Below are 19,517 nucleotides of genomic sequence, written 5' to 3' on the forward strand. Positions count from 1 at the left end.
AGAGTGTGCAGCCAATGGTTGTGCTGGATTTAAAGGGACATTATACACTCATTTTTTCTTTGCATAAATGTTTTGTAGATGATCTATTTATATAGCCCATAAAGTTTTTTTTAAAATAAATGTATAGTTTTGCTTATTTTTAAATAACATTGCTCTGATTTTCAGACTCCTAACCAAGCCCCAAAGTTTTATGTGAATACTGTCAGCTACCTTCTCCAGCTTGCTCCTGTTTGTGTAAAGGGTCTTTTCATATGCAAAAGAAGGGGGAGGAGGGGAGTGTCTTATTTACCACTTGCAGTGGGCTTTCCAGCTACCTTTTCAACAGAGCCAAACTGACAGCTTCTAAGTAAGTTTTTAAACAGTTTTATACTGGATTTTTATATCAGTATCTGTGCATCTTATTCTTTATAGTAATGTCTATTACATGCAGTTATATGAAAATGAGTGTATACTGTCCCTTTTCAACAATAACAAAATGAGATGCACAGACAGCCGGTGGTAAGTTCCAGTTTCTTTTATTGCAAATAAAAACTCTTTGTCCCAACAAGGGTATAGGAATCACAAGCTGTGCAGCAGTTGGAGATAGCTTCACTTCAGTGACTGATTGCTGACATGTTTCGGCAATTAAGCCGTAATCGTAGCTGCAGTCTCAGGTGAGCACCAGTCCTATAAACTGGTTCCTGTTACCTGATTGGTTAAAAGCTAATTAAAACCATACCTGGAGTGAAGCTATATCCAGCCCTTCTCAAATTAGATATAACAGGAAGACATTTGTCCTATATCAAGAATCTATAATATATACATCAAATGTGAAATTTAAACTAAAACAATCAACTAAACATGAATGAGAGTAAAATATGCTTAATACTTATTGAAAGGTGAACCCTGATATAATGTAATCTAAAGTAATCTGAAGTAATCTAAACTAAAAGTCACATCTATGTTTGTTAGAACATTTGTTAATTATAAGGAGATAGTAAATTTTCCAAATTCCTCCTTCTGATTTATTCAATAAATATGTATAAATACTTTGTTATCCAATACATATGAACCAACAATGTGAAGACCTAATTCTATGTTAACAAGCCTACAGATTGCACACATACCTATATATATATACAAATATTTATTAATGTATAGATATTTTTCTCTCTCAAATCTATACTGAACAGGTATGTGAAGACATAATGTTGTAGTTACACATATCACAGCTAGAGAATGGATGGAAACACAGACCCAGGACCAGGATTATTATTCCCAAAAATTTATTAGGTCAAATTCTGAGTTTAACCCTTCAGGGACTCTGGTCCTGAGTCTGTGTATCCAAAACACCTCTCTTTTTTCCAGCAATCTCTCTCTGTCACCTCCTCTTTTGTTCGTTCTGACCTGTTCTATAATGGTCCATCTTAATGACTTAATACTTGTTTGATGACAGTTTTTAAAGTGCTGGACCAGAGGTGTAGTTAATTTACCATTTTTAATATTTGAAATGTGTTCCCTGATCCTTTCTCTGGTCTCTCTGGTTGTGAGTCCTGTATACTGTACATTGCATTCTATGCAGGTAAGTAAATAAATTGCGAACCTTGTTCTGCAATTCAGACAAGAGAAATGTTGAAAATTCTCTCCAGTTACACAGCTTCTGAAGCCTACTCCCTGTTGTAGAAATTCACAGGCAGTACATTGTGTGTAATTACATTTAAAGGTACCTTTAAATGTCATCCAGGATGAGCCTGCCTCATCCCTAGCTCTGAGCTGTGTAGGAGCAAGTATGTTGCTAAGGCTTACACCCCGTCTGAAGGCATATCTACACCCTTTTGAAACCGTATCTACCAAACCATCATCTGCTTTTAGAATATTAAAATGTTTTCTAACAATGTTACAGATGCGGTGGAATTGGTTGCTATATTGGGTAATAAAAGATACACCCTCAAATCCCTTAGTTTTATCCTTGGTTCTATCTTCAAGATAGATATTTCTAGGGTTTGCCCCAATATTCAATCTTTGATGACTGACTTGGTCTCTTTTGTAGCCTCTTTCGCAGAACCTCTGCTCCAGCTCTAAGGATTGAGTTTCATATTCCTTATCCGTTGAGCAATTCCTCCGGAGTCTAATGAATTGTCCTTTTAGGACCGACTTAAAGACTCTTTTCGGATGGTTGCTTTTGGCATGGAGGAGGGTATTGCCAGTGATGGGTTTCCTGTATACCTTACTACTGACAAGATTGTTGTTTATGCCTGTCAGAGTAACATCCAAATAATTAATGCTTGTTTTATTAAATTCAAATGTGAATTTTATGCCAATACCATTTTCATTAAGTAAGGATACAAAGCTTAAAGCTTCTTCTTCCGTACCATACCAGATCATTAGCAGGTCGTCAATGTACCTCCTATAGTACATGATCTTATGTTTCCAAAGTTCATCACATCCAAAGATGTGGGACAGCTCCCACCAACCCATAAAAAGGTTGGCGTAAGAAGGGGCAAATTTTGCCCCCATAGCTGTCCCACATCTCTGGAGGTAATGAACTCCTTCAAAGGTAAAGGCATTGTGTGTTAATAGGAATTCTGTTACTCTAAGGATGAAGCCACAAAACCTGTGGCTATAATTCGTAAATCTTGACAGGCAGAAATTTAAAGCTTCTAGACCCTTACTGTGTGGAATGGAGGAGTACAGTGCTACAACATCAATTGTGAGCCAACTGTATCCCTCTCTCCAAACAACATTATCCATCTCATTTAATAGTTGTTTGGTGTCTCTTAGATAACTATTCAGACCCTTAACCAGAGGCTGCAAAATTTCATCCAGCCACTGAGAAAGGGGTTCAAACAGAGAGCCAATACCACTAATAATGGGTGTGCATCTTATTCTTTATAGTAATGTCTATTACATGCAGTTATATGAAAATGAGTGTATACTGTCCCTTTAACAGAGTTCTGCACTTCCATTTCTAACAGGAACTGAAAAGCTCACAATTTCAGAATGGAATTACAGGCAACGAGGACAAAATAAATAATGAAAGTATATTGCAGAGTTGTTTTATTATATACTATTTATCATTTTCTATTACCATCTCAAAGTGTTTAATGTCCCTTTAAGTTCCTACCATATAAATGATCAGTTTCCACAAAATGAGGAAACAGAGGACTGCCTAGCCCCGCCACTAGAACATTCCAAACCCCTCCCACATCAAATTCAGCATCCCCTTAGTTAAAACATGATTCTGCCCCTGACCTGTGCTAAACCACCCCATGGTTGTTACAGCCCCGGCCACAGATGATTTTTCTGCAAGTAAATATCATAGAAGACAGCCCCTATGCCTGAGGTATACTCACACAAGATACACTCTCTTAACGGGGCTAGTTTATCTCTATTTATATCACCCAAATTGATAGATTATCTTCCTCTCTGATTCACATTAATAGTTTACAGGCAAATGTCCACATAAGGAATGGTCCTAACTCATGTTAAGTCAGTCTAAGACATGGTAGGTGGTTATTGTCCTTATGAACTAATTTTACACAAATCCATGCATCCATGCTTGTCTATTTACAGGCATTCAAAGCCTAAACTTCAAAGTTAAAAGAGTTTAACTCTTTCATGTTCAGTGTCCAACAATAAATCGTGTTAACAATATCCAAGTAGTTCAAGGGATTTAACTGGTTATGTGAAACAAGAGCTGAACCAAGCATTCCATGGCAAGGCCCAGCATCATCTGGTCTTCTGCAGTTAATTAGACTAATTGTTGGAGTTAATTTTGTCTTCCCAGAGTAATGCCATTGTGTTCTTGTGGCGGTTCACACGGGTTGACTCCACGATCTGAGGAGCACAAACAAGTCTTAATATTATTTATCAGGTTTTTGCTTGATTTTGTTTTCTATACCACAATGATACACACTTTATTTTAAAGTTCCCCTTCTTATAATACTCTATTACATCCCCTTGTAAATAGAACACAGGTTTTCAGTCAGTGTGTCGTGGAACACCAGTGTACTTTGAGAATTGGCCTATGCCACTTTACTGCCCTAATTAGTATACATGTACAATGCATTGTTCATTGAGAGTTTATACAGAATAACATAGATCACGCTGGCTATGGTGTGTATATGAATGTCTAAATACTGAATATGTGTAAGATAGCAGATTTTCTGTCTAAACTAGCATCTTTCTCTTTACTCTTCTCTGTGTTTCTCCACTATTATTTGCTAGTTTATTTATTTACTGATATCCACACACTTTTAGAATTTTTTGGTTATCTCTAATAGTCTGATACTTTGTCATTGACATTGGATGTGACACTGAACTGCTGCTGAGGCCAAATAGTTTGAGACAGCGCGATTTGCATGTTCATACTAGTTCCTGTTATCCATGGTATCCATGTGCGTACGAGGAGACGTCACCGGTACTCCCAAGAAGCTTGGAAATACCGTCAACTTAGGCCACCAACAATCCCTGGCCTGTAGTTAGGGGGATTGCAGAAAACAGTGTTTGATCAGCGAAACACCTGCATGACGAGAAGGGCTCATCATGCGCCTACAGGTAGCGATGCACATGATGAGAATATCTCGTCATGCTCATAAAATTTTAATATGACTAGTACAAAACCAAAACATTAGATTTACTAACAGTCATCTCTAACCTCTCCAGTCTTTACACTGTTCTGTGAAATCACTTATTAAAGGAAAGAGGGGTATGTGATCTTCACAGAATTAGCAATATTATGAATAACATGGACTACACTAGTATTACATTGGTATCATCAAAGAGTTTAAATAGACCGTAACACCAGAATTTAACTTTCAACATTAATAAAACAATAACTCCAGCAAGCTCCCCACCTCCCTTGGCAGTTTTATGTATTGAGATAGGGTGGGAATTCCAAAACTCTGCAGCCAGGCAAACAATGTTAAACTCCATAGAAAGAAGGCTCTCTTCTGATTAGCTGAAACACATTCATTTGTCAGGTTCTATTTTAGCCAGTTCAGAGTCAAGTTACTGACCAACCAGGAATTGCTGCAATGGATTTTTTTTGCTATTTGCTGTATTACAATCAGGCTGCTTAACGGTCACAGTGCCTCAATTCTGAATGCTAATTGTTCAGTGTGTAAGAAAGGGGAGTTTTTATTGTTTAACGGCACCTAACGTGTGATAAGAAGTGTATAATTCATTACCCTACATTTCCCTCAATAAAACAGACTTTCCAGTATACAAGTCTTGGCTGTGTCACTGGGATAGATGGGATCTTATAACTTTGTCTGCCTGAGCTAATATATTCTCCCTGCTGGAATCTGGTCCTTTTCAGGACCCAGGAAGGCTACCATGATTGCAGGACTGACTGCTACTCCCTTCAGCAACCCCTGGCAACACCCACCCCCTGACACTGATTCATTAATAACATGGACAAATGTGGGAGCTTTGGTGAATCATCTGCACAGACTAAGACGGGAACTGGTGAATCTGGAGAGGCTGGAGAAATTTCTTTGTAAATTGTGTTCACTGTTGTTAAAATTCCCTATACATATAGCATTAAAAATAACTGAAAACATCATTTTAAGAAGAATATTTAAATAGGTAGAGTTTCTACTAATCTAAAAAAAGGTAATATAGTAAATATGATTTATAGACTGCTTAATTATTCAAAATAAAAAGGATGAGTTTTTGTTTTACCTCTGCATTGATATTGTCACTGGGTCCAATTCCAGCATACTGGTGGGAACAAAACAAGAATATATTGAGTAACAAGTCTCAATACTGCAGATTATTTTTATAGTATGCACTCTACCCACTAACATCTACTGTATATAGCAAAGCCTGTTCTATATGCAGTTTAGTGTATATGCCTGTAGATTGTAAGCTATTTGGAGAAGAGTCCTCCTCCTTCTCTACTAGTTTTGTTTAGTCTGCTATGTATTTGTATCTTCATCTTGTCATTGTATACCCCTACTTTGTATCCAGTGCTACAAAATTTTGAGGTGCTATACAAATAAATAATAATAATATATCCATACAGATGCAACAATACTTAGCTACAAATTGCAACCTTTTTATTGAAAAGCTTGCAAATGATTCCTTTCACCCCATACAACTTAGTTACTGCACATAACACTACAGATTGGTTCAAAGCACTTACCCAGTTCTCATCCCCCCGTTTTTTTAGCCTGTCTGTATCTGATTCAGACGTAACAAAGTTGGGGTATATTTTTGGTTTGAACATTTGTACTGGTGAGACAAGATAGGAAGGTTTCCCCTTCTGAGAAACAGAAGACCACTGATTTGAAATACCTATAAATGCAGAGCAAGAGAAAGAAGATTTGTATTATATGACAATGGTAGTGGTGTTGCCAAAGAGCTTCATTATATGTTTTGATTGCTTTAAGTTAACACATACATTGAATTATAATAGTTATACCACATTCTAAGAGATAATATGCTAGATTACGAGTGTAGCGCTAGCGTTAGCACGAGGAGCATAAACACGATTGCGAGATCACAGTGTTCTTTACGCTCAAATCCATATTACAAGTGGCACTATTAAAATTAATTTACGCTCCCCATATTTTTATGGGCAGCGTTGAACGGTAATGTGCGCTCGTATTACAAGTTGCACGTAAATGTGATAGCTCAAACGTGATTGCATTTACTGCTCAAAATTTTTACGTGGCCAAGAGTTTTTCCGGAGAAAACAGATTACACTATTAACCCCAAACTGCCACCCCCAAAACAACCTAACACAAAACCAAGAAGATGGAACTCCCCAAAGATTAATACGGGCAGTGGCGCTCCATCTTCATCCGGGCAGTGGTCCATCTTCTTATCATCATTGCGGCAGCGGCTGTCTTCATCCATCTTCTGATCTTCATCAACGATCCTCTGCATGCGATCACCAGCCGCGCACTGAATTTTGAATGTGGGTACCCCTTTTATATAGGGCTACCCTTGCATTCCTATTGGCTGATTTTTATTTTCAAATTCAAATCAGCCAATAGAAAAAGATTTTTGAAGATAAGCAGATGGAGCTCCGCCAAAAATGAAGATAGACCACCGCTGGAATGAAGATAAGAAGATCGCCGCCGGGATGAAGATGGAGCGCCTGGTTTTAGTGTTAGGTTTTTTTTTGTGTTTTTTTTTTTTATTAGGATTTTTTTTTTTTATGGCCAGCAAAAGAGCTAAATGCCCTTTTAATGGCATTGGGGGGGGGGGGTTAATGGTAGAAGGTTGTAGCTTTTTTTTTTTTCTTCACAAAAAGAACTAATACACTTTAGGGCAATGCACTACAAAAGGTCATTTTAAGGGCTATGTTTGTAGTTTAGTATTAGTAAAGTTTTTTTTTATTTTGGGGTGGATTTTTTATCTGGGGTAGGCATAACTCTTTTTTTATTTTTGGTAATTTGTTTATTTTTTGTAACGGTAGGTTTTTTATTTTTTGTATTGGTAAGGTTCTTTTATAAGTACTGGTAGGTGTTTTATTTTTTAAAGTAATGGTATTGTTTTTTATTTTTTAAGGTAAGATTAGTTTATTTAACTTTTTCAGGTAAGTTTTTTTTTTTTTAAAGGTATTTAGATTGTTTTGTAAAGGTAAGGTTAGTCTGTTTTGGAGTAATTTAGGGGGTGTGAGGTTAGAGGGTTTAGATGTTAGTGGGTTACTTTGTGGTGGGGTGTGGGGTGTTTTAGGGGTTAATAGTGTAGAAGGGTAGTTTTCAATGTGGGGGGTGGCGGTTTAGGGGTTATTAGTGTAGAAGGGTAGTCTGTGATATAAGGGTGGCAGTTTAGGGGTTAATAGTGTAGTTGGTTACTCTGCGATGGGGGTTGTGGCAGTTTAGAGATAAATAGTGTAGTGGGGACCTTGCGGCAGGCTATGTGATTGTTTAGGGGTTATTAGAGTAGAGGTCTTATGGCGATTTGGGTTAACGCGCATGTTATTTTTTTTACACTTTTCTCTCTCATTTGAAGTCAATGGGAGAGTATGTTAATTATTATGAGTTCTGCTCTTTGCGCGAATTGGGTTAGCATTCAAGCGATAAACATTTAATTTCAACTTGTAGTAGGAGCGCTACCCAACTCGAACAAAGAGCAGAAGTTGAGTAGTGTTAGCGTGCGAGCGGGAGCAGTAAATACCGCTCCATTTGTAATCTAGTCCAATATATGTCAGTAAAGGCCTGAGAATTCTAGTAATAGTACTTGCATACCTGAGTTATCTGATGTCTTGTCATACTGGTTGAATCCATTGATAGGAGTGTTGTTCTGGTTATCTGTAGATACAAAGGGCAATTCACTTTTCCTCCTTTGTTCCTTTAATTCTCGATCCCTTTCCAAAGTTTGTTGGATTTCGTGCTTCACCACATTAGACTCTGAAGGCCTCAGCCGTGAGATGCTGTATAGCTCAATGGTGGCTGTATCCTCAGTTTTTATGGCAGTCTGTTTTTTCCCATCTACCTCTTCATCCCCATTAACACGAAAATGGCCTATCCAAGGCTGAAAATTGAAATTCTCCTTATTCAAGATTTGTATTTCAGCTGATTTTTCCCTCCCTGTCTCTGCTGAGGGTTGAGTAGGTAGTTTGGTGTCTATAATTTCTTCAGAATTCTGCCTCTGAAACCTGTAGTTGTTTTTTGTTATTGGAGAGGTTTGTGGAGGTGGGTTGATATCTAGGATGTTTTCTGAACTTTGACTTCTAAATCTATAGCTGTAAAGTGCTGTTGAGGTGGGTTGTGGTGATGCCTTCATATCTAATATGTCTTCAGAGCTTTGTCTTCTGGATCTATAATTGTTGTGGGCTTCTGGCTTCCAGTTGGTTCTAACATAGGGGCGAGAGACACCCAGTGTAGTCCAGTTTTCAGAATTCTCTCTCTTATCAATTGCAAATAGCTCCTCTACCATGCTCTCTTCATTTACATTTCCCCTAGTGAATACTTTTGATGGCCCATTATGTGGTTTTACTGGGATTTCATCTGGCTGTTCAAACAGCTTCCGACGCTCATCTAGCTCTTGGATGCTTCCTTTATCATAAAATCCAGGGACTTTCCCGTCCATTTTTAGGTCAGCCTCCCTCTGAGCTTCCTTTTCAATTTCCCTCTGGAGGAAGAAATAAGAACGATCCCTGTCTTTGCTCTTCTTCTCTGACTGAAATTGCGAAGGGAGTGTTAACACTGGGTTTTTGAGGATTTCTACCATCTCTTTAGTTTCTGCTGTACTTTGAATGCCCCTCTCCTTTCTCAGACTTTCCTCTCTCTCCAGTGCTAAACGGATCTCCCTTTCAATGGGAGTTTCATTGCTTGGCTGTTGAATTTCCTCACTTTCCTGTGTTGCTTCTTCAGGCAGATTTTCTTCTTTTTCCTTTTTCCCTATTCCAGAATCCACAATATCTAAAGATGACTCCCAAAAGAACTGCTTACGAAGCTCACTAGAATGTCTCTCTTTGGTATTAGGAGACTCATTTTGCTGAACTTGATCTCTATATATCAATGTGTTTATGTTCTCAATCTTATCTCCCGGAGAATTGAACCTTGTTTCATTTAGAGACCATGAAGAAAGGCGTGGGGTCCTGGGCTGAAGACGCGGACTGAGCTGTTGACTGTTTCTCCTCTTTTCTAGCATCACAAATTGCTGCCGAGCAGCTTCAAAGTTTATTTGGTCTGTGTCTACATCTTTTGTGTTTGGTTTATTCTCCATCCCATTGAGATTAATAGCTTTAATGGAGGTATCAGTCTCATCACTTAATTCACCAAGTTCTATGTCCAAACTTCTGCGTTGGCCTTGCCTCTTTATGATCTCCCTTCGTTCACCTTCTAGCTCTCTTATTTTTTCAGGTGTAAATTCACGTGAATGAGGTCTGGTTTTCTCTTCTTCTCCATCACCATCTAAAAATAGCTTTGTTGGACTTGTTTCTGGTCGATATGCTCGTACGTCAAAGAGGGAATTCTCCTTTAACTTTCTCAGTCGACTCTCACGGTTTGGTGGGGGCACCCAAATATCTTTATTTTCTTTCTCACTAGTATTATTGCTATCAGACTCTGGCTGATAATGTTGATTGTCTACACCTGTTGATGTGGATAGCGTAAAGATCAAACTTCTAGTTACTCTATCCATTTCTGAAGGAATAGCAAGGGTGATCTCTTGCTCTGAGTTACTGGATATTTGTTCTTCAGTAATAAAAGTTATATTCGGCACCAATAAGTCAGTTTCCTTCTCCAATGTGAATCTCAGTTCAGATATGTCTGTTACTTCATTTTCAGTTGTATCTGTCAAAGGTTGTTCCACCTCATCTCTCTGGGTTTCAGCTAGCCTTGCTGTCTCTATCAGTGCTGAGTTTGGTGTCTGTTTTTCAAGGTCTTCATTTATTTCCCTTGCAGATAAGTCAAGATCGTAATCTACAGTTGAGTTTTTCACTTGGAGACCATTCAAACTAGTAACATTCAACTCAGGTTTGCTGTCTGTCTCTGATTCAGGGATGCTTGTCTTGTTCACATACAGATTCCCCTTATTTTCATTTATAAGAACCTGGAAGAGAGCATACGTCAGTCTTGAGAGCTTATATTCAAAATTCACATTCATGAAAAGCTTACAGTCTGCTCCACCTTATTTCAATCACGCATTCAGTGTGCTTATTAAACAATAGACTGAAACCATATTGCACTGTAATAAAGTCATAAAAATTCTTATGCCATAAAAAATACACCTTTGGTCAAAGTTTCGAAATACATAATTAGATCAAACCTATTTTTACACTTTTCTTTAAATGAAGTTAATTATTCTGGATTCTCATTGTACAACTTATCTGTTAATCATTACTCTTTCAACATCTTAAAGACACAGTCCCAACTGTCCCACCTTTGGGGTACAAATCTCTCTCTCTTACCTAGAAATGAGTGCATCGACTTTTCCCTGATTCATCTGGGGGTCATTGTTCAAAGTACAAATGAAATAAATAAATGTAGAGACTAGGTATGTGTCTACTTAAAAGGATACTAAACCCAATTTTTTTCTTTAATGATTCAGATAGAGCATGCAATTTTAAGAAGCTTAGGAGCCGGCCCATTTTTGGTTCAGGACCTGGGTTATGCTTGCTTATTGGTGGCTAAATGTAGCCACCAATAAGCAAGCGTTATGCAGGGTGTTGAACCTAAAATGGGCTGGCTCCTAGGCTTTCCGTTCCTAAGCTTTCCATTATTGCATTGCCTTTTTATTGTGTATTTGTTATTCTACTGTATTTAGTGGTTAAGAAAACAGGGTTAGCACATATTTTTCCACTGACAACTGCACTGATAATTTGGATTGATATAATTAAACAGTGGTTTCCTAATCCATGAGAAAACACTTTTTTGGAGTATGTCTTATGGTATTTGGGGAGTTTTGTAATTGAACAACGTATAAACCGTGTTTACAAATTAATATCATCATCAAAATGTTTATTTATGACTTAAATTAAAGTGCTATAAAACATGTTGAGATCTATGCATGTCCTAAAAGGGCCAATTAAGTAAAAAATTGTTTGCAAAAAAAATTGTTTAAAAATTGCTGGCAAATATTTTAAAATAATTTTCAAACATAAGCAAAATAAGTTACATAGCCATGCTGTCTGGACTAGACTGATCCACCCCCCTTGTCAATGTTTAGCATCAGAAACACAGGCATTGTATTTCAACTGAGTTCACAGCAGCTTATTTGCTTCTAGACATGCTCCAGCAGATAATGACTGTTAAAGTCTGCATTCTACCAAATCAAATGTGGATTTAGACAGCCATATAAAGAATTGTGTAGGGGGAGTTAGAGCTGTACAAATTCAGAAACTTAAAAGAAAGGGTTAATGCTGAGGCACTGCAGTATAAATTTGCAGGTAAAGTAATTAAAGTACATATTATTATATTTTGTCTCTATCCCAACTTGTTTTATGTCCCTTTAAGTGTTTGGACCTTAAAACATTGATTATAAAATGATGTAACATGAATAGGAACTGTTAATTGTACATTTTATGAATTGCAATTATTGGTTACATGAAAAATACTTTATACAAACACTCATTATTCTTATGGATTGGAATACCTTACATAAAAATGGGGGAAATGGCCTGCACTGCCTGAGTTTTTTTTATAATTGTCATGAAATGCACTTTTACAATATACTTGTATTTACAAAAATACTTTAATTAAACGTTTTTACTACTAAAATGATAGATTTTAATATTCATTCAAATACCTGGAGATGTGGCGCTGTGTGCATGAGATTTGTTTTTTGCCAATGCTTCAAATGCCAGTAACCTGTCTCTAGTGGCATGCGAAGCATGAAAAGCACCTGGGCCTGCAAGCATACTTCCCAACATCTGTAGGATGATTTCCAGGATGCCAGAGGTTAAGAGCTTGCGGGCAATGGCCCACCATTATTCTGTGGGTAGGTCACATGGGGAGGGTGGAGCTTCAAATGGTGGCGTTAAAACAGTCTGCAAGCATATCTGGTGGGGTGTAGACATGTCTAGGCACAGGCATAGGTCTGGCCCAGTCAGTTCCTTAAAGGGACATGAAATCTATCATTTTTCTTTTATGTCTCAGACAGAGCATACCATTTTAAACAGCTTTCCAATTCTATTATTAAATTTGCTTCATTAAAGTACATTGGAAAGTTGTTTAAAACAGCATCCTTTATCTGAATCATGAAAGTTTCATTTTGACTTTATTGTCCCTTTATAATTGGTATACAGAGGGGCTGAGGGTAGGAAGTGGGCCATGTCTCCCAACCCGTGGTGGCAATCCCACAGGATACTTGGGTGGCATTATGAAAGGGTGCAGGAACCTTGAATCTTATATAAGACCTAATTTGGAACTATAGCTGACATGAGAGGGCAGCAGGGCTGTGTATTTCACCTATGATTTAACATGGGCATAAAAGAGACTAAAGGAGCAGGCATCTGGTCTATGGTCTCGCTTGCTCATATAGCTGGCAAAATGTCACCATATGATTAATCCAATATTAGCAGAAGGTATTGAAAAGGATGACATAAATCTAGTGCCACATAATCTGAGGTCAATTCACAAATGAGTGATCAGAATAAACTCCTTCCATTTTCTATTAAAGTCAAGTAAATTACGATAGTCAGTGTAATAGTTGTAAGGGAACCACATACAGGAGGGATGATTCACCAACAGACTCTCTCGCCTCATCATCTACTTTACTCTTAGGGCCAGATTCTCTAAAGCTCTCTGGTGAGGTTCTTTAAAAAGCCTTGTCAGTATTACAAGGCTCACCATGGATTGCTTAAAGTGATGAATTAGTGCCCGGCTTTTAATAATCCTATTAAAAACAAGGGCCCTTTAATTCATCAAAATTGCCATTTCACTGTTTTCTTCAAAAACTTACCTTTTAATCCTGGCAACCGCTCCAGCGATTCCCCCAGCCATCGGAAGCCTCTGCAGACGTCAGAAATGACTAATCCGACTTCCTCCAATCACAGCTTCCCCCCCCTGGGGAATCTTGGCCTGATGCAACGCTGTGATTGGAGGAAGTCGGATTCGTCATTTTGGACCCGCGAAGATGGTTTGCGACGGGCAGAGGAAGTGCTGGAGCGGCTGCCAGGATTAAAAGGTAAGTTTTTGAAGAAAACAGTGAAATGTCAATTTTGATGAATTAAAGTGCCCTTGTTTTTAATAGGTTTATTAAAAACCGGGCACTGATTCATCCAAATGGACCTTCACTTTAAAGGCATTTTTTACCCAGGGAACAATGCACTAATATACTTTATCTTAAAGGGACACTTAACCCATATTTTTTTATTCATGATTCAGATAGAACATGCAATTTTAAGCAACTTTCTAAATTACTCCTATTATCAATTTTTCTTCGTTCTCTTGCTATCTTTATTTGAAAAAGCAAAATCTATGCTAAGGATTCAGCCCATTTTTGGTTCAGCACCCTAGTTCAGCACCTAGTATCCCTTTAACCCCTTAAGGACCGAGGACATTCAGGCCAGGTTACGTCCTCAAAATAAATACAGTTAACGACCAAGGACGTACCCTGCACGTCCTCGGTCTGGAAAGCAGCTGGAAGCGATCCTGCTCACTTCCAGCTGCTTTCCGGTTATTGCAGTGATGCCTCGATATTGAGGCATCCTGCAATAACACTTTTTAGCCATCCGATGCAGAGAGAGCCACTCTGTGGCCCTCTCTGCACCGGACATCGATGGCCGGTATCGTTGGTGGGTGGGAGCCGGTGTGGGAGGCGGGTGGCGGCCATCGATGTTCCTTGTGATGTGGAGGGGGACGGGATCGTGGGCGGGGATGGCCGGGGACACGCATGGATGCACTCCTGTGCATGGGGAGGGAGCGGGTGGGAACCACTACACTACAGAAAAATTAAAGTATTAGTATTAAAAGTGGGAAAAAGGGGGGCAATTGATTGGGAAAAAAATATCAGTCAGGGGTTGGGGGTTGGTCTGTGGGGGGGGGAAGCTACACTATAATAAATAACGAAAAAAATAAAATAAAACACATTTTTTTTGCAAACTGGGTACTGGCAGACAGCTGCCAGTACCCAAGATGGCCCCCAATAAGGCAGAGGGGGAGGGTTAGAGAGCTGTTTTGGGGGGGATCAGGAAGGTTGGGGGCTAAGGTGGGATCCTACACAGCAGCATATGTAAATATGCTAAAGAATTAAATAAAAAAAATTCCAAGATACCTTTTTATTTTAGTACTGGCAGACTTTCTGCCAGTACTTAAGATGGCGGGGACAATTGTGGGGTGGGGGAGGGAAGGGAGCTGTTTGGGAGGGATCAGGGGGTGTGATGTGTCAGGTGGGAAGCTGATCTCTACACTAAAGCTAAAATTAACCCTGCAAGCTCCCTACAAACTACATAATTAACGCCTTCACTGCTAGCCATAATACACGTGTGATGCACAGCAGCATTTAGCGGCCTTCTAATTACCAAAAAGCAATGCCAAAGCCATATATGTCTGCTATTTCTGAACAAAGGGGACCCCAGAGAAGCATTTACAGCCATGTATGCCATAATTGCATAAATTGTTGGTAAATAATTTCAGTGAGAAACATAAAGTTTGTGAAAATATTTGTGAAAAAGTGATCAATTTTTTTTAATTTGATCGCATTTGGAGGTGAAATGGTGGCATGAAATATACGAAAATGGGCCTAGATCAATACTTTGGGTTGTCTTCTAAAAAATATATACATGTCAGGGGATATTCAGGAATTCCTGACAGATATCAGGGTTCCAATGTAACTAGCGCTAATTTTGAAAAAAAAAAAGTGGTTTGGAAATAGCAAAGTGCTACTTGTACTTATTGCCCTATAACTTGCAAAAAAAGCAAAGAACATGTAAACATTGGGTATTTCTAAACTCAGGACAAAATTTAGAAACTATTTAGCATAGGTGTTTTTGGTGGTTGTAGATGATGGGGGTCAAAGTTAGAAAAAGTGTGTTTTTTTTCCATTTTTTCCTAATATTTTTTTATAGCAAATTATAAGATATGATGTAAATAATGGAATCTTTAGAAAGTCCATTTAATGGCGAGAAAAACGGTATATAATATGTGTGGGTACAGTAAATGAGTAAGAGGAAAATTACAGCTAAACACAAACACCGCAGAAATGCAAAAATAGCCTTGGTTCCAGACGGTCAACAAATTAAAAAGTGGTCTGGTCACTAAGGGGTTAAGGAGAGACAATGTAATACAATATAATGCTCAGTAAAATAAGCTGATGATTTCTCTCCATGCAGGTGAGTTTTTGAGAGTTGGGCCCCCAATATTTGAAGCCAATTCACCAAAGCTCACACCCCTCCATAGCATAACATAAGAATAAGAAAGGCTGAATCACCGGTTAGTGAATCTAAACTATAAACTAGTGTGCAAGAGAAATGTGGATTTTGCTGTTCTATGTTAATATGTTGTGCGCATATAATGCCAATATTAGGGCATATGCTGAAGTGAAAGTGTTGGGGCAGTTGATGGATACTGTATCTCTAACATAAAAATATTATTTGATATCAGTAAAATCCTTTCATTTGATTTATTCAGCTGTCATTTAAAGCACTTGGTCAAGTTTTACATTTAAACATGTATCTCGCATACCCTTTAAAGCAGGGGTGGGCAAGAGGTAGATCGCAGAATTTTGAGGTGACCGCCTGGAAGATTTCAAAAGTCTGCATAATAATAGAGACATCTCTCACACAATGTAGATTATGAGTGAAGAGCCTCGTCACCGTAGATATATCATAGATATATGAGAAATGTTTCTCTTATGCAGATGTGTTCCAGGCTTGACTACTCCGCTAGCCCTAGACTTGAGCCGTCTTGATTGTGCGGTACACAGATAAGGTTGCTTGATGGTCCCGGCATTACGTAAAGAGAGAGCTCTGTATTATTTGTGGCAAAAATGCAATTTTCAGCCAGCGACTGGTGTTTTTTTTTTTTAGTTCGGTGACCACGTCACTTGCAATAAAATTACAGGTAGCCCTTGCCTTACAAAAGTCTGCCCACCCCTGCTTTAAAGGGACATTGTAGTGCAAACATAACATGTCTAATGTGCTAGCTCATGTAATTTTAGCACTGCTAACCCTATAAACCTCTGTCTGTATGTGTGCAGTTAGGTTAAACACATAGTTAAAGTACTAAGCAGAAAATGCTGGTCCCAAGCAGACACAGCTGGTGGGTCAATCAGCAGTGGCATAACCCAGCTTTGCAGGTGTTAAACCCATAGACTTGCAGTGCCAGTAGTACTAAAATGACAAGCTTTAACAAATCATTTTTGCACTATATAGGTGAAATTTACCTGTCTATGTAACATATACACAGTAATTGCTTAGATCACAGCAGAAGACTCTTTACATCTGTGCCTAACTGACTCCAACAAAGGAGACCAGGAACATTAATTCCTCCAAGTTTTTCAAGGGATGCATCCCTGAACTGTTTTTGATTTGCAAAACATAATTTAATAATGTCATTTTGTTAGCATAATTTCCAACGCGTAACTGGTTGGTCATATACTTTAATGTCCTTTTAAAAACACTGTAAAATAATAATGAAACTGAGCACATACAGTAGAGCAGTTAAAAGAAGATACTGAAATGCAATACAATTAATTGTGGCCGGTTTGTTTCACGGAAAGAGTGAGTAGTTCTGCCAACTGGGCTTCATGTACACAGAGAGAAAAGGAAAAGCTCATATTTTACAATGTGATGCATTCATCATATAAAACATCATATTATATAGCAACAACTAGGCCTTTGTTACAGCTATCTGGGGTCAGTAAACCACACTAAGGTCGTCACCTTTCTTAGAAGAAAATACCATCCCTGCTATTTAGCATAAATTAGCATAAACACTTATTCAGTATAAGACATTAATCTGATAGGACTGATTGTAAATTATATATTTTTTTTATCAAACTAGATTTTCACATATTTTTAAGATGAAGAAAAAATTGGACAGCACTCCAGTTATTTGTTGGATGAAAATGTTTCACCATAACAGGGTCTATTTCTATATTTATTCTTCAACATCTACACTACCATCTGGGTACTAGTCCTACACCCCACATTACAGAGACTGACCATTTACACTGTTTTTATTCATTTTAAAGCATGTTATTTAGAACAAAAACCATCATTTACAAATAAAAAAGTGCCTAAAAACTACATGGGACTGTATCAATACATGGTACATTTTTGCCTAAATTACATAACTTGCTGGTTAAAACCCAAACACAACCCAGCTTCAAAATAAAACCAAGTAGTCTGGTGATGTTATATTTATTTAACCATTTGGAGCACAAACACAGAACGAAAAGAGTTCTTAACTGTCAACCCTTTGCCATATAATTTGTGTAGATTATACATTTTGGCCTTTACCCCGTGTAACAACACTGTAGCCCCACTGAAAGGTTAAATAATGGTAACTTACTGTGCCCGGAGCAGAGTCAGACACTGCATTATAGCCACAAGCTGTGGGATGAGCGTATAAGGTTCTAGTGAGCGCAAGGGGTATGCGTTGCTGCTGGTATGTGTGCACATATGAGGTGCTACAGTAGAGGAGGGCAGAGAGCTGTCACATCAGGCAAGGTTCAGTAATGCTGTTTGCCACAGATAAGCACAGTTAGAGATAATTCCAAGAATCTCTCAGCCAGGACAGTTAAAAAAAAACCCCAATGCCCTATACAGGGACACTTGTAAACAGAACGAGCAAGTACACACAATACACATGCAGCCTCACTGACAACATACAAACACAGGCATGCACAGATATATAGCATGAGCACAAGCATAAAAGGTTTATAGACAAATATACACACATGCATATATTTTTTCTTAGTTGTATCTAAATGAGCACATGCAAAAATGCATTACATTTTATTTTTATATTTTTGTTTTCATGCCTAATGGAAGCATGTGCCTCTCCACCAATCAAGTTGTAGGAGTTGTCATTATCAGCCAGTAAGCAATCTGTTTTAGAGACTTACTTCCCATTAGCTGTATAATCATTTTAAACAGATTTATCTTAACCTTTTCCTAAAAAAAAGTTTATTTGTCTTTTATATACTTAGGAGATTTTTTTAAAATGTTATTTTACAGTTTAATACTAGTTTAAGGGGAAGATGTTCATTAAAGGGACACTGAACCCAAATTTTTTCTTTCCGGATTCAGATAGAGCATTAAATTTTAAGCAACTTTCTAATTTACTCCTATTATCAAATTTTCTTCATACTTTTGGTATCTTTATTTGAAATGCAAGAATGTAAATTTAGATGCCGGCCCAATAACCTGGGTTGTCCTTGCTGATTGGTGGATAAATTCATCGACCAGTGAAAAAGTGCTGTCCAGAGTCTGAATAAAAAAAAAGCTTAGATGCCTTCTTTTTCTAATAAAGATATCAAGAGAACGAAGAAAAATTGATAATAGGAGTAAATTAGAAAGTTGCTTAAAATTGCATGCTCTATCTGAATCACGAAAGAAAAAATTTGGGTTCAGTGTCCCTTTAAGGTTGGAAACACAATGGAAGTTATTTGTTATCTTCTTCAACATATTCAGTAAGAAAGTTAAATGCATTAGCTGCATCTAAATGCTTTGTTCTAAAATAAAAAGGGCTTTAATGCATACTGCATCAAGTGCTCTGATCTGAATTTCTGATTGCAAAACTTGGCATTGATTTAAAGGGACACAAAACCCCACATTTTCTTTCATGATTCATACAGAACATACAATTTTAAACAACTTTCAAATTTACTTCTTTTATCAAATTTGCTTCATTCTCTTGGTATCATTTGTTGAATGAGCAACATACCAATTGAATTAACCAATTATAAGAAGAAAGTAATAAATCAAATGTATGTGGAGCACAGACAGGTAAATATATATATATATATATATATATATATCCCCTCAGAGGGTGACTGGACATGATCAACCACCAACCACTTGAATGACCACACTTAGCAATCATGTTTTTCTATAAAATGTACAGCCAATGCTGAACATGGGTTGATAGTAGTAATATCATTCAAGTGTTCCCTAATGCAAACTCAAA

At 37.8% G+C, this 19,517-nt stretch overlaps 1 protein-coding gene across 1 annotated transcript; it reads right to left on the bottom strand.

The window, feature by feature from the left end:
• Positions 1–499: 499 nt before the first annotated feature.
• Positions 500–10,594, bottom strand: MISP (mitotic spindle positioning). Its single transcript, XM_053702835.1, has 4 exons — positions 8,184–10,594; positions 6,128–6,279; positions 5,665–5,703; positions 500–3,816 (listed from the first exon to the last, which is right to left on the bottom strand). Exons 1-4 carry the CDS (start codon positions 10,546–10,548, stop codon positions 3,736–3,738), a joined length of 2,637 nt encoding a protein of 878 aa, XP_053558810.1. The 5' UTR covers positions 10,549–10,594; the 3' UTR covers positions 500–3,735.
• Positions 10,595–19,517: the final 8,923 nt, after the last annotated feature.

The sequence above is a fragment of the Bombina bombina genome, chromosome 2 (genome assembly GCF_027579735.1).
Source record: "Bombina bombina isolate aBomBom1 chromosome 2, aBomBom1.pri, whole genome shotgun sequence".
In the NCBI taxonomy this organism is placed as follows: domain Eukaryota; kingdom Metazoa; phylum Chordata; class Amphibia; order Anura; family Bombinatoridae; genus Bombina; species Bombina bombina.

Coding starts and splice junctions, on each gene's coding strand:
- MISP (XM_053702835.1), bottom strand. CDS start 10,548: ATGAATGTGAATTTTGAATATAAGCTCTCAAGACTGACGTATGCTCTC. Junction 6,280..8,183: donor CAAGACATCAGATAACTCAG/GTATGCAAGTAC, acceptor CTGCATTTATAG/GTATTTCAAATCAGTGGTCT. Junction 3,817..5,664: donor GTGACAATATCAATGCAGAG/GTAAAACAAAAA, acceptor TGTGCTCCTCAG/ATCGTGGAGTCAACCCGTGT.